This window comes from Citrus sinensis, chromosome 2 (assembly GCF_022201045.2).
Source record: "Citrus sinensis cultivar Valencia sweet orange chromosome 2, DVS_A1.0, whole genome shotgun sequence".
In the NCBI taxonomy this organism is placed as follows: Eukaryota; Viridiplantae; Streptophyta; class Magnoliopsida; order Sapindales; family Rutaceae; genus Citrus; species Citrus sinensis.
The window spans coordinates 23,871,888-23,887,569 of NC_068557.1; the positions used below are offsets into that span (position 1 = coordinate 23,871,888).

Sequence of the window (15,682 nt, forward strand, 5' to 3'; positions counted from 1 at the left end):
AAAACAATAAAAATTATTTTATGTAATGAAAGAAAAATAATGCATGAACGTTTCTTTATTAAATATTTAGGTTTATTATTATCTTATATTATTAATGAAACTAAAGTTTTTTTATTTATATATTAATAAATTAATATCTAATAAATTTAAATTTATTATAATTTATTAAATAAAAAAGTTATATGATTGTATTCAAAATATGAATACTATTTAAATGCAATACAACCCGTAACCCCTATGGGTTACGTTAAACACTGTTTTAGTGCAATGAATTACAGCCAATCATGAATTAGCATAAGAACAATATTTTAATGCAACACAATTCAAGTCAAATGCACCCTAAAATCATTAGTTACCTCCTCCTAATTGTAATTTTTCCTTACAAATTAAGCCCAGGACATGAAAACCCCCCCAAAACATAAAAATGTTTACTCAGAAGGCGCTCCTCCAAGTTAACTACCCCAACAACAATATTTGAAAGTTGAAACACACATTACTTTAAAAGGCAGGGGAAGATGCTTTGCGTATCACGCACACTAGCTTCTTCGCTCATCAAACTACCATTATACCACATTACCACTTGTGGGCAAAAGATTAAAAATCTTCTGTTGCTTTAACTGCAAACTTAACGTGAATGCACAAAGTGTCCAAGCATTTCAACTGCAACATCAAAATCAATAAAGCTTCGATAAAAGCAACCATTTAAGGAAAAGCAATGTGGCTAGATTTTGCAGTAACCGATCTTCCCAAGTATCATGGGGCCATAGTAGTGACAATGACAAATTTATCATTCTGCCATATAATATGTCCGACAAGAACTGTACTGAACACCACAACAATAAAGGATCTGATTTTTTCGATCTGATTACAAGAATATTAACAAACCTGAACCAACAATCACACTAGCTGCAAATTACAAATTTAAGTTGCGAATAAGGGAAAGGGTAGACAGAAAAGCCAATAATAAGCTACCTATACAACCACACAACCACTGCTCACTCGAGTAGAACAACTGACAAAAAGGTTAGCCCGCCAAAGTCAATATCTTTCAATTATCTTTTTTTCCCTTATCTCTAAAGCAGAGGAATAAGAGACTATGTCAGAAGCACACCGATTTCTTCCTCTGATTTTGTTTCTTCTCTTCTAGCCAATTTCAGTGAACATGGGGTCTTCGGTATGCATGTTACAATCTTATAGTCAAAATCACAAATGGAGAAAAGATAAAAAAATAAAAAATAGAACAGATGAACGAACAAGGCCTATGCAGATTTACTCCACATTGCTGATGCCCCAGTGACTTAACGTCATTGTGTGCTGCGTGTTAAGCCACTTCGTGCAACATTTCTGCACAAGTAAAAGGACTTGTCAACAATGATACGATTTGAACAATAATAATCAAAGACATTACTTGAGAAGCAGAATGAAAAAATAAATTGCTAGGTTAAGTACCTCCCAGGAAGCAGCTGAGCACTGCTGACAGGACCCTTGGTATTGCCAAACCGCTTCGCCCTATTTTCATGATCCTTTTCCACACGCATGGCAGCTACCTCTTTCTCCATTGCAGCTACTTCTCTTCTCATCTTCTTCGCCTCAACCTCCATTGCCTTAGTTAATGTATCTACTTTCTTTGCTAAAATCTGTAAACAAAAGTCAGAGCCAAAAATTTAACCAAAAGTATAAATTATAAAACCAGACAGATAGGAATAAGACAAGATTATCAACCTCAATAGCATCATCCTTGTCTTTGAGGCTCTGATCTTTCTCGTGACCAGCTTTCCTTAAAGCTACAACTTCTTTCTGCAGTAAATCATACAGAACCCCAGGGACACTATCCTCTGTATCTGTTGACTGGAACTCACTAGGCTTATCTTCCAAATTCCCTTTCCAGGTATTAGGTGTATCACTGTCCTTGGTTGCATCAATAGACTGATTGGGTGATCCATTTAAAAGTACCTTACTCCTGTCTAATGATCTTGTGCCTCCATCAAATGATTTTGATGTTCCTTTAGCATGCTTCAAAACAGTACTAGAGGACAAAGATCTTGAGGACGGTGTTCTTTTGGATATAAAACCATTGGAAGTAAGCTTTGATATATTATCAGCTCCACCAAGAGACTGACGACGCGAGGACCCATTGCTTATACTCCTACCATCTGACGTACTGCGACCACTACCATTTGAAGATCCTCTCAAACTCTCTTCTAGCACTTTGAGCCGCAAATGATATTTTTCCTGTAAAACACATTAGAAATGCTTAATTTCTAAAACCACAGATATAATAAGGTAAGCAATTCCAAGAACAAGCAAGCATAGTCTGATTATTACTTTCAACTGGGCTTCAGACTTTGCAGTTCGTTCAGTAATAGCCAGCCTGTCACGAAGTTGCTGCATTTCTCCCTGTAATGACAGAATGGTAATGGGAAGGACATACAAAGAGCAAGAGTAGACAATGTCAATCAAGGAAAGAAACTGCCAGCAAGAAATCAAATGCAGGATCTGAAAATGAAGCTAAAAATCAAAACTAACCTGTAAGAATCTCCGCTCTTCAAGCCATTGTTTCACAGGCATCACTTTGTCATTAGCGTCTTTCCATTCATTAGCCACCACAGTCGCTACTCTGTTAGCTGTTACTTTTGCACGAGCCAGCTCACGGTCAAGAGTTTTGCGTTCTTCCTACGGGAGAAAATGAAAAAAGGAATATCGTTGCCACTGTAAGGTTTGTCCACAACCATATGAACCAATTGAAATAAAACAAAATATAGTACTTAAATGCGTTGGCTCATTACATTCATCTCCTGAACTTTCCTCTGGTAGTCCCTCACAGCATTAGCAGCTGCACCACCAGCAAGAACTGCCTCTTCTAACTCCCTCACAGTCTGGGTAAGCTTTTCAACCTCTGCAACCTTCTGCCGATGCATCTTGTCCAAAATTTTATTTTCTTCCTATATACAAGCAACACACATGGGATGAATATACAAACTTGGCAGACAAATCAATATCCCAAGTTCTATTGCACCAAAGAAGAAGAAAAAAGAGCATGATAGTAATACCTGGCAAATTTCTATCTGTTTCATTAGCTCTTGGTTTTTGTTCTGGAGATCATCTACCATAGAAGCCTTAGCCAAGGCAACCTGAACAGTCCTCTCAGCTTCAAGCAAAGCTGCTTCTTTTGATTTGGTTAGGCGATCTAATGCTTTGTTATCATCTTGAAGTTTTGCTATCTGTAAGGAAATGAGACAAATCATCATTGAAAGAACTCAGAAGAACTTTTAATGCCGGTGATTCTATTTTTGAGATAGAACCACAATGTCTGAAGACATTGGACAAACCTCTTGGCGTGCTAGCTTAAGCTCAGCTTCAAGAGGAGCAAGAATGGCTTCGATTGGAGGCATATCATCATCCTTCTGAGCAGCATGAACCCTTCGAAGTGTGGCTTCAGCTGCAAACTGAGCTGCCATGGAGGCCCTCTTCTCATCATTAATTTTCTTAATTTCAAGATTCTGCAAGAAAATTTATTTGATTAATATAGCTTTGTGAAAATCAGTACAAAATCATAGCAAGAGTTACAAGAGGTTTAAAAGAATACTTTGGTTTCGATCAAATTTTCTGCTAACTTGAGCTTCTCCTCCACTTTTGATAGTTCTTCAGTAAGCTTCGGAAAAACAGGAAGATTGAGGGCAAAGTCAGCACCCATTGCACATAGTATTGTAATTTTAGACATAGCAAAGAAAAGGGAACATAAAAGGTTACTAATCAAATCAATCATGCATATCAAAATTTTGAAGAACTCAATAGACTAGCATTGGAAAAACCAAGTTCCGAGTAGATGCAACCACATTAATCTCCCACTACATAAGAAATCGAAAAGATACACATATCAAAATTAATGAAATTAGAAATCTGCATGTTGCAAGTCCCATCAAAATCCGTAAATGGGAATATAGACATTCCTATTTGCGTAACCATGTCCGCATTTGAATAGGTATAAACTACAAGTAAATGCCAAACAACTTCCAAAAACTGTTACCAATTGAAGAACTAGAACACGAAAACGACAAAACATTGAGGACAGGAGCAAACCCCAAATACTAGATAGCAAGAAGCAACTAATATTAAAACAGCTTCAAATGTAAAGATGATAACCCCAAGGCCACGACTTCTCTGAAAGCTACATATGCAGACACTTGAAATAGTCTATTTACCTTTGCTGCAACAGTTAAATAGTCATGAAACTGTTGCTCTAGATGTATATGACATGGCAACTACAAAATTCTTACAATGAAGATAGACAAGGCAGCACGGCACAGCATGGAACATCAAACATTTAAAATTGCAAAAACTGTGCTAACAGGTTGCCCCTTCTCCCACACACAGCAGAGGTAAAAACAATGAGGAATTTGCCAAAATTTCATAATAGCCAATAACTGTTCTCAGGAATGGAAGGGCGCTTATCTCCTATCAATCTGGTGAAAGGTAGAATATCCGGGCCTCTGGACATAGAAATGTAATTTTTTTTCATTTTTACATTTACTGATAATCCAGGATCTAAATAATCCACATTTTGCATTCAGCTTTGCAAAATCAGAAAAAGGCTCACATTAGCTGAAAATGCAATAATATTACAATCTAAACCTGCTGGGTCTTCCCAGTGAGATCAGCTTAACCACATTAAAAATAACAAAAATACCCATTCATAATTTATGAAATGTTTTTTGAGAAAATCTAAAGAACGCAATATATTTTCTCAAAAACAAACTAGAAATATAAAATTGACCTCTTCCACAGCCTTCTCTCTGAGTCTTTCAGATAATCTCAACGCCTTAATCTCCGCTTGCGCTTCCCCTAATTCTCTGTCCTTATCTGCAAACAATAACAAGAGGAAAAAATAAAAAACAAAACAAATTTTTTTTTCCCAAAAAATTAAATAAATATACAAATCGCCAGATCGAACCGCATTTCGCACCTCTCACTTCATTTTCTAACCGATTAAGCTCCACTTTCACCGGATCCGACCCGTGCAATAGCGTCATAAACTCATTATCCGCGTCGAAGCTCGGCCTCACGGGTCGCCTTCTCGAAGAACTCCTTCCACCACCTCCTTCCTTAAACGACGCCGACGACATCAACGGCGGCGGGGCCGGAGTCGCCGTCACACCAGTACTTCCATTCCACTCCGGCGCCGCCGCCCCTCCGTCGCCGGATACCTCCGACATTTTCTCCTCGATCTGAGATCCCCTAACTAGCTAACTAACAACCCTCCTCTCCCTCGCTCGCTCACATCCAACTGAGCTACTTCCGACAAGATCCAGAACGTTGCCGTTTCAAATCCAACGACAACAACAAAGATCCAAATCCTAGGGTCTCAAATAATGGTAGATAGAGAGAAGGTGCAGTGTAGTGTTGATTTTGAGCTAGAATGAACAGAGTAAGTTTATTTTTGTTTCTTTTTCTCTCTCCTGACTGTGATTTAAATCTGAGTAACAGAGAGTGGCAGTGTGTGATTTGAGAGTGATTTGATTTTTTAAATTTATCATTTGATTTTTTAAAAATTTTAAAAGAGAGAGAGAGATAATTTTAGGGATAAAGTCATTTGGATCCCTTATCTTAAAGTTTATTAAACGAACCAAAATTGTGACAAAATACGTGCAGATTAATCCTCGCTTAGACGCTTACACTTAATTTGACTAATTGTCAGTGTTAAGAATCTATGATCTCTAAGACTAACAAATCATAAAAAGTACTGGAAAACTAGTCAATGAACTCGAGCGATATACGTTACGAAATTCAAACTATAAAGTGTACTCTTTATCAATTTTTAGCTTTACTGTAGTACTTTCTATTTTGGTAAAAAAATGGTAATATGTTCTAAAAATAGATAATTTAAAAATAAACATAATAACAAATATGTTCAAAATTAATATAATATCTAAAAATAATTGAACAAATTATAACTTGTGTTTGTAGTTTGCTCGGCTTAAAAATGCTGGTAAAATGAGTTTCATTCTAGTTCGAGGAGAAATATAATGTCTTGTTTGAGATAAAGAATAAAATATATAAAATAACATTGTAAATTCTTTGATTTTCTTTTAATGTTAAATCAATGCCTTACTTTATAATTGTACCATTTGTAGTTAGTAAAAGTTTGACTTTTATTATAAATAAATAATAAATTAGTAAAAATTTTGAATTTAAATACTAAATGTCTGCTAGAGATGAACTTGGAGTGAAGCATTAAATGAAAATAATTTTAAAACTTGCATTAGCTACTAGCACTTTTTTTCCCTAAACATGAGACAAATGTTAATAAAATTAATTTTCACCAGACCTTTAACGATAATTTTAGAATTTTTTTTAATCTTGTAAGATTTAAGGTTCAACTTTTTGCAAAAAAAAAATAATAAAAAAAATAAGAAACTTGTGAGATGGGAATCAGGCTTTAATAATGAAATAATTTAATAAATACTTTCAAGAATTTAGCCAAGTGGTTTTCAAATGTCTTCATTTGATTAACCACTTGAGTTCAAATTCTACGAAAATAAAGAATGAAAAAAATAATTTGACTTTGTCTATCACCTACCTTTTGTTAAAGACATAAAATGATAAGTAATTTTATAATTATTTATTTAAAAATTGACTAACACCTATTTGAAAAAAAAAATTAGAACACATAAGCCTAGTATTTCATCAAAAGCACCTTCAATAGTAATATTTAAAAACTATTTAATAATCGATATATATTATTAAATATACTTTCAAACCACTTTTTAGTTAAATTATGTGCAACTCTACACTTTATTTTTAATATTAAGAGTTTGAGTTTTCTTATGTATTATAAAGGTATTTTTTAAGGAAAATTATCATTCATATACCCTATATTTGTTCTATTATCAAAAATACTATAATACTTTGAGGGTGTATCAATCGTCCACCCTTAGTTGATAAAATGTATCAGCCGACTACCAAACCGTTAGTTGCCGTTTGAAAGTTAACGGAGTTACAGTAAATTGATAATTTTACCCTTAAAAATTATCATTTGTATACCCTTAAATTCTCTTTTTATCACTTGTATACTCTTAAATTATCACTTGTATCATATGAAAAGACCAAATTACCTTTCTAACGTCATCATATTTAAACGGCAACTAACTGTTTGGTGATCAGTTGATACATTTTGTCAACTTAAGGTGGACGATTGATACACCCTCAAGACATTGTAGTATTTTTGATAATAGAGTAAACTAAGGGTATACAAATGATAGTTTTCCTTTTTTTAACCTAGACATTAACGTGGACTATACAATTGTGGGCTACACTATTTAACCTATTTATATGTATATATTAATATTGAAAAAAGCACCAAGCATAATTTTAAGTGTCAAATTATTTCGACTTCCCCCCAAAATAAGTATCTATTTAATTGTGGATAGGGTTTATTACCTTATTTAAGAAAATCTTTAAACAATGAGGACTTGCATGATATTATCTCTGTGCATGCTAAAGAAAGGTTAGTTACTAGTTAGGTGTTTAGGAAGAGACGCTTTGCTGCTAAGCAGACAATAGTGCGAGAGAGTGGGGAAACACTGTAACAGCGCTTTTTCAAGTTCAGTAGGTTCGATTTGGGCCTACGATAACATGATCTCTTGGCGTATTGCGCACTCTGTTTTCAGCATGGAAGGTGACCCAGGCAAGTGTGAGTAATGCGCACGCCGGCGCGTTTTAGCAAGTGGGTTTCGTGTCTGGCGTCTAATTGTCCCTTTTTTTTTAATTGATTGTCATTCTGGTTCTGGTGATTTTTTTTTTAATGATGACAATTAAATGTTTTCTAACTTTATAATTAACATATGTTATATATTTATTCCAAAATTTAGAAAGTGATGTCAAAAACGGCGTCGAGGAAATTTGTCAAAATAGTTTTTTAATATAAACTCAAGAATTAATATAAAATAGGAAAAAATTACAGCCAATGCCATTTGCTTTATTATGTGACATTTATATTTAATTAATTAACAAACAACTGACTTTCTTATGTACCAAAGTTAAAATACTCAAAGCATAAATTAAATATGCAATACATAAAATGAATGTATTGACTCACACTCCATCACAGTGATGGCATCTCTTATTATTACGTTGGGAATATATTTTCGTGGGGAATGACAAATATAGAAAATTGTAGTGGTAATGGTGGAACCTTATTATATAAGTACTGCGTTTACAATTCTACGTGTAGAAATAAAATCATAGTAATAGATAAATTAGAGAAAATTAATATATACTTTAAGATACGTTATAAATGTCATTTTTTTAAAATGTTATTTGCTCTCACCAATTGAGTAATGCGCATGGGTTAAATAAAAATGACTTTATGATATAATAAAACATTTATTTGTTTGTTTGCATTATGCATCGACGAAAGGTCGAAAGCAAACATGAATACTCTTGAATATTGCAAGCCTGTCGAGGATCAATATACTGTTTATGTAAAAAACAATATATTAGATATCTGATGCACAAAACATAGAGGTTATATGATAAAAATCATTTTAGAAAAGAAGGATAAAAAAAAAAGTGGTATAGGATCATTATTTTCATGTCTTAATGACCTAAACATGACGTATATTTATAAATATAATTGTGCCCCTCCATTTGAATTTTCATCTTTCATAATATCCCTTCATTTATGACCATGAACAATGCTAGGTATCCCACATTATAAGTCTCAATTTGAGTCCTAATTAATGTGGCATTCATTCATTGGATATCGATTAAGTAATTTTACTAGTTATGAAATTCATCATCTAATAGATAAGTGACACATAACATTGAAACTCAAGTTGTGACTCAAATGTTGGGATTTCAAACATTATTACATGGCCATTGAATCAAGATTTGGGCTTAATCAATGGTCTAAATTGAATCATCACCATTTTCCATGAAATACCACCATGAATGAACGTATTCTTAAGTGAAAAGACACTTATTTTATAATGAGTAATTAATTGGACATGATTTTACAATAAGACATCATTTATTTTTAAAATTGTTCCAACATATTGTAGACTAAATTAGCAATTAAATAATATGAGCATGATCTTTAATACAATTTCTCATTAGCCTAGCTGTAAAAGCCTACATCTTAATTGACAAATACATATACATTAAGAAAAAAGAAAATACATAACACACAATTTGAAAAATTCTAATTTACCTCCTAACCAAGCTAGCTCTATACATTTTATAAGCCTTTACTATGCATCGATTCAAATTAGCCAATTTCAGTCACTTTTCATTTTCTCTTTAAATTGCTATCTTCATCAGAAGCAGTTGTGCTTTGTAATAAAGTCACATTGTCAAAATGGCAGTAATAATAGCATTTGGAGGGGTAAAAGAGGGCTGCATTTGCTGCCATGGCATTGCCGTGGAGTCAGCAACAAAAATAGCAACCCGAAACACAAACACCTTTCCACCACTGTAAAGTATATAAACGTTCAAATCAATAATATCACCTAGTTTTATTTTGAGCTAGGTACAATAATACTACGAATTAATTTGGAACCTACAAATTATTTCTCTTTGATTGCTTTTGTGGAATCTCTTCATTAACTTAGGTTTGGAATTGTTTCATCAATACCTTAATATATATGTTATCATGTGTATATTAATTTTATTCATTTTTATTGATGGATCCTTATTTATAAAACCAAAAAGTCAAGTGATGCGACGACCAAATTAACTACCATTATAATGCTAACAAAGAGGTCATATGTTGTGTGACCCTTAATCCCAATTATGTATTTGACAATATTAAATAAGTTTGCCAAATATATTATATAAGACCATTAAGCATGAAATGTATAGTAGCATTGTGCACACCTTTTAAGCTTATTAGACTCTATCCATCTTACTTGTAGGGATGGCAAAAATCCCCACGGGGACGGGTACCCTCGGGGATTTTTCCCATTCGGGGAGAGTATGGGGATAATTTCATACCCAATTTCTTATTCGGAGAAGAGGACGGAGAAATTTTTTTACCCAATTTCTTATTCGGGGAGGGGACGGGGATGAGGTGGAATCCCCATCCCCTACCCATTTCCCCATTTTAATTTTTAATTTAATTTTTATTTTTTAAAATTACTAGTAAATAAATAATGAAATTTGAATTATAAAATTATAAGTATTGGTAAAAATAAAAAATATCAAAATATTTATATTATTAAACTTTTAGGCCTAATTAACTAATTAAAGTCCTAAATTTTTATTTATGACATTAAAAAGACCGGACAGATTCTATTAGCCCAAAACTTTTGTTTTAATTTTAATATTCATTAAATATTTTAAACTTAAATCTATTTTTTATTTATCTTAAATCCATTTTTTATTTATTTTTAGATGTTATAATTGCCCACAGCAAATCATAATTTTAATATATAATCTAATCTAATATTTGCTCTTGATTTGTTTCGACTTAACTATTGTGTTGTAAAGGGAACAGTCCATATTTATAAAGTACCCACGCCACCATTGAAAAGTTAATTTTGAATCTAAATTTGATTTTATTTGTAACAATTTTGTATTAGACTATTAATTTGTTCATGATAATTTGTATCCCTTGCATGCTGCGTTACTTACTAATTTAATGTATGTGACTTTTGTAATGGATATTAATGTAAGATATATTTCGAACTTTACTTTTATTTAAATTTTTTATTTTAATATGATTAACTCAAAATCGAAAACAAAAAAATGTGTTAGTTATTCGGGGATCGGGGACCCTCGGGGATCCCCTGTTATTATTCAGGGAGAAGATGTAGATTCTCTTAAATAATTTTGACGGGAATGGGGAGGAGACATGGACATACGCAAAATATCGGAGATGGGTACGGGGAGATTAGTCCCCTCCCCTCCCCTCCCCATTGCCATCCCTACTTACTTGTGTACAATCTTCTAGTGGATACAAAAATCATCCAAGCACTCTCAGTGTTATTTGTCACAATTGAAGTAATTTACTAAAATGATGAAATCCATCACTTTTTAAAATAAATTTAAAAAAATATGAAAGCACACGCTTGATGATACGCCATTGAGGACTATGTTATACTTCATTTTAAAATTTCAAGTTTTAAAATATGAAAAAAAACTTTAATAGTCACTTCATAATTTATATATATATAAACAAATACATACTACAATATGCATACAAGGCCAATGAGGCAACAAATGGAAGCGAGATGAACGCGGCAAGTCATATGGTACACGTGCGAAAATCACGGGCAACCCGGCAACAGATTATTAGGGGCCAATTATTTTTGTAAGTACCATACGATAAAAGTTAAATAGAAAATTATATATGAGAAGACGTTTTTGTCTTTATTGTGGATAAAAGGAAATGATACCAACATACCGTATAACAACAATGGACATATGTCATATATGTCTAGTCGTCTCTTATAAATAGTCTGAATTTTTATGGCATAATTTTAGCTGATCATGCCAAATTTTGAGTTGTGTTGGGGGCGTTGATTGGGGTAATTGCCCACTTCAAATGATAATTGGAGACTATTACTGTACTGTAAACTAAATTAAGGGAAATGCATCAATAATTGAGAGAGAAATTTTCAAAAAAAATGACACTAAATGAGATAAAACTGTGGTGCAACTGTGGTACCGAACCACAGTTGCACCCAATCGTTGGATTCCCATCCATTTAAATGGATCCCATTCATTTAAGTGGATCCAACGGCTGGTGCACTGTAACCCGGCCCCACTAAATGATATAATTATAAAAATAATAATTAGATATGTACTTTACCATCATTTTGATCGACATCCTAAACTAAATATTTCTGTTTATAAATAAATCAACGCAACTAGTACAATAGATTGACATTTCAAATCTTTGTGCTTTAGAATATGCATCTAATTCAAATAATTGGCTGTCAAAGAACCTATGCTAGGATAGTGAGATTTTTTAAAGCGATCCATTTAAGCCAAATAGCAAAAGAGAATCGAGTTCTATAAAATTCAACCAGGAAACTAGCTAGCTTGGGCCACAGCCACAGCCACAGCATGTTCAAAATCAGCCTTTGAAAAGCTTTAATCTACCAAAATGGCAACAAGCTTGTTGATCACAATTCAATTCATTTTTTTTTTTTTTTTGCCTCTGTTTTTCCATGAAGTTGCCATTCCAAGTTTTGGCAGAAAATTAAAAAAAAATTAAGATTGAAATTGAGATAGGGAAATCCAAACTTGCAAGTTTGTGCAAAAGGTTTCAATTACTTTATGATAACCAAATAAAAATTATTTAGAATTTGAAACATTTTTCTGGTGGGTTCAATGATTTTTAATGGGCTTCCACTGAACATGCTTGTTGGGACCTATGAAGCCAAATCCGTAAACACAATATCCAATATAATACATTCTTAAAAAAAAAAAATAGTTTCTTTATTACTTTTTTTTCTTTTCAAAAAGAAGTATTTAAGTCCTCCTTTGCATATTTACGCTATAGTTGTTCTTTGGAAGATAACTTTATCATTTTTAATTAATGAAAAATATAATGATGATTTTTTTGCTTTTATGATTGGTTCAAATGTGGATATGGCAAAGTATATTAATAATTAAAATAATATTAATGAAATAAAACCAAAGAAATTAAAATGAAATGGGTTATTTATTTTAAATAAAGGTTTCCTGAGTTAATGCAAGAACAGAAAATGCATGACATTTTCTCTAGTACGGGACCACAAACAATTCTCTGAATTTCTGTGCTCTTTTTTTTTTTTTTTTTTTTGTGTGTGAAGGAAAATGGGAGGATAAATTAAAGAAACTGAAAAAGAGTAAAGCAAAAGTTGCAGCCCTGGCCTCTGGACAATGTTGCTATCCCTTCAAGAATCAACATGAACAAAAAAGACAAGAGGAAGCATGCTCTTAAACATCAAGATTGCCATTTGGTAGTAATTTTCAAAACAGCTTCAAAAATTTTTAATATGTCTAAAATTGATTTTATTTTTGGGCTTAGTATATATGGCGTTTCTAGAATTAAAAACTGAGTATGTGACTTTTCTAATAAAAAAAGATGTTTTCTAAACATAAAGAAAACTGAGTATGTGACTTTAAAAAGGTCTTTTTTTTTAAAAAAAAAAAAAACCACTGACAACATTAAAATATATAAAACAATGTCCCTTTCCTAATTTTGATAATTCAAAATTGCATATCAAACACATTTTGTATAAGCAATTTCACAAAACGATGCCCACTAGGTACATATTCAAAAAGGGGGTATTCACTTAAAAAGAAAAAAAAAATAAAAATAAACAAAGAAAAAGGATTTGATTTGGAGTTGAGGTGATAGTAGTTTGCTCTCTCAACAACTCTCAAACTTACTCTCCTTTTTCTCTCATTTGAAATTAAAATTCAAAAATTCAATTCAGTAAATTCCTAATAATAATAATAATAATAATAATAATAAGCATACGCTGATACGAAACAAATCATGTGCTGCTTGGTGTTCAAACGGCATCGTGTCCTTGATTTTGACATTCCACCTTTCTGCCTTTTTCGCGCTTCTTTACAAGACTTGTCTTATTCTCATAATTATTTATTATAATTATTATATTAGGCTTGGATTAAAGTCGTGTCTCTTCTCATTGCACCGTCACAACAACTCAGCAGTCTGGCATCGCATGTACTTAGTAAACATCCAGTCACATATTAAAAAAAACAATAAGCAATTTTAATTTTTGAATACGTTATACGCCACTTGTTGTTTTATGGGATTACATTTACACCACTCCTTTGAATAATCATAACTATGCCGTATTTACTTTTTATTTATTTATTACAATTATGTACTAAAGATGAAGATCGGACATACCCACCTAATATTAATTAAATTTGCGATTAATAATCTTGTAATGCCTAAATGTAGGGTTAAATTCGGACACGGCAGAAGGATTTCAACAACTTAAATGCATTTTTTTAAAAATTTTTTTTTTATCCGATTTTTATGGGTTTTATCGAAAAGCATGAGAAAATGTTATTTAATAATAGCTACTAGCTAGCTCGATAGCTAGCTAGGGTTCTTTTAAGACAATATATTCAAGTGGTTTGGTGTAATTTTCCTACTTGTTAATACCACATTGATTATGTGAACAGACGCTAGCAATACCATGCAAAATAATAATAATAATTTTCTCAATGAGAAATCAACTTAATATTAGATGCATCTTGCAATTTTTTTTAAAATTTAAGTAATATTATCTTCTTTTTAATCTAGTCAACCAGTCTACTGACTCACAATTATTGTCGCGATCCGTTGATAAGCTTGTATTCAAGGTGGATTAGGTTAACGGTGATAGATTAAAATCACAATCAAAGTCATTTTCAACGGTCAGTCTATTGCATTAATGCAATACATCGGCCGAGTTAAACGTCACAAAAGATTAGGAAAGAGGGGGGAAATTTAAAAAAAAAAAAAGGGGGAACCATTCTTATCGTTTGCCCAAAAAATATATTTTATTGTTCATATTTCTTAATTAAGAAAAGAAGAGAAAAAAAAAATTTTGAAGACCCAACCAACAGAATGACAAATGTTAAAAAGTCGCGCAATTACGACGCCACCAGTTTTGATTTTCATTGGCCGGCACTTTTTTTTAATATTTTAGTGACACTATCAGATTGAGTTGGTTGTTAATGTAATGATGATTTAATGCAGAGCCCGAAAGTATGGGCTTTTTAGAGTAATTAATTAATAATTCAATAAAAACATGATTACACGGATATTTTTTTTTAAAGTAATAAAAGTACATCAAACAGTTCACCATTCATCAGCTAATTAATCCTCTCCCATTTAATGATAAATGGGTCCTGATTAATGATGCAAAGCTTCTACTAACCTCCTCTGTCGCTGTTCAAAAATTTTATTACACAGCAATCATGCCTTATGCTACATTATCTTAAAGCTTTTTATTCTTTCAACTTTTTTGGGTTGGTTATGATAGCAGATATTTTTGATTTATGATATAGTTGATATTTATGTTTTGGTTTATGATATAGTTGAGTCAAATTTGTTGCGTGCCATTTTGTTAATTTTAAGATAACGAAATATTCGTACTGAATTGTTTTAGATTATTTGTAACATTCAAAGATTTATATCTCAAGATACATTAGCTAAAATTTGCTCTCTGTTATTCTTTTTTTTTTTAAGTCTGTTATACAGAGATATTATCTCACTGACATTACATCAGACATTACAATTAATATTTACAATCATACTATATAACTGGGACTATCACCATACATTGACACATTAAAGTATATGCTCAGATATTTTTAAATACTCTCTAATATTTAAGGGGTGCCTGCTCCACTCACGTTTCGTAAGGGAGAGACTGTCTCCACTCAATTAATTAATAATTGAGGAAGAACTGAAACTAACCTTTATAATACTTTTATGGAGGCTCGAACTCTTGCACTCAATATTATAAGTGTAAGGCTTCTCCCATTGGACCAAAGGCTCATCGGTTGCTCTATGTTATTCTAGTTCTATTGTGCAGCGTAAGATACATTAGCTAAATTTATGGAGTTCTCAATCAAGAAGTAAAATATAATTTTCTATTAAAAAATAAATAAAAATCCTTTTATCCTGGGTCTTGGCACTCTTGGGCCCAATGGCCCATAAGCAAAG

At 32.4% G+C, this 15,682-nt stretch overlaps 1 protein-coding gene across 1 annotated transcript; it reads right to left on the reverse strand.

Moving 5' to 3' along the window:
• Positions 1-767: 767 nt before the first annotated feature.
• On the reverse strand, positions 768-5,511 carry LOC102630104 (microtubule-associated protein 70-2-like). Its single transcript, XM_006469189.4, has 11 exons — positions 4,964-5,511; positions 4,775-4,860; positions 3,587-3,652; positions 3,330-3,500; positions 3,051-3,221; positions 2,787-2,942; positions 2,527-2,673; positions 2,326-2,397; positions 1,723-2,232; positions 1,450-1,637; positions 768-1,344 (listed from the first exon to the last, which is right to left on the reverse strand). The coding sequence occupies exons 1-11, from the start codon at positions 5,211-5,213 to the stop codon at positions 1,305-1,307; spliced, it is 1,857 nt and encodes a 618-aa protein (XP_006469252.1). The 5' UTR covers positions 5,214-5,511; the 3' UTR covers positions 768-1,304.
• Between the last annotated feature and the right edge of the window lie 10,171 nt (positions 5,512-15,682).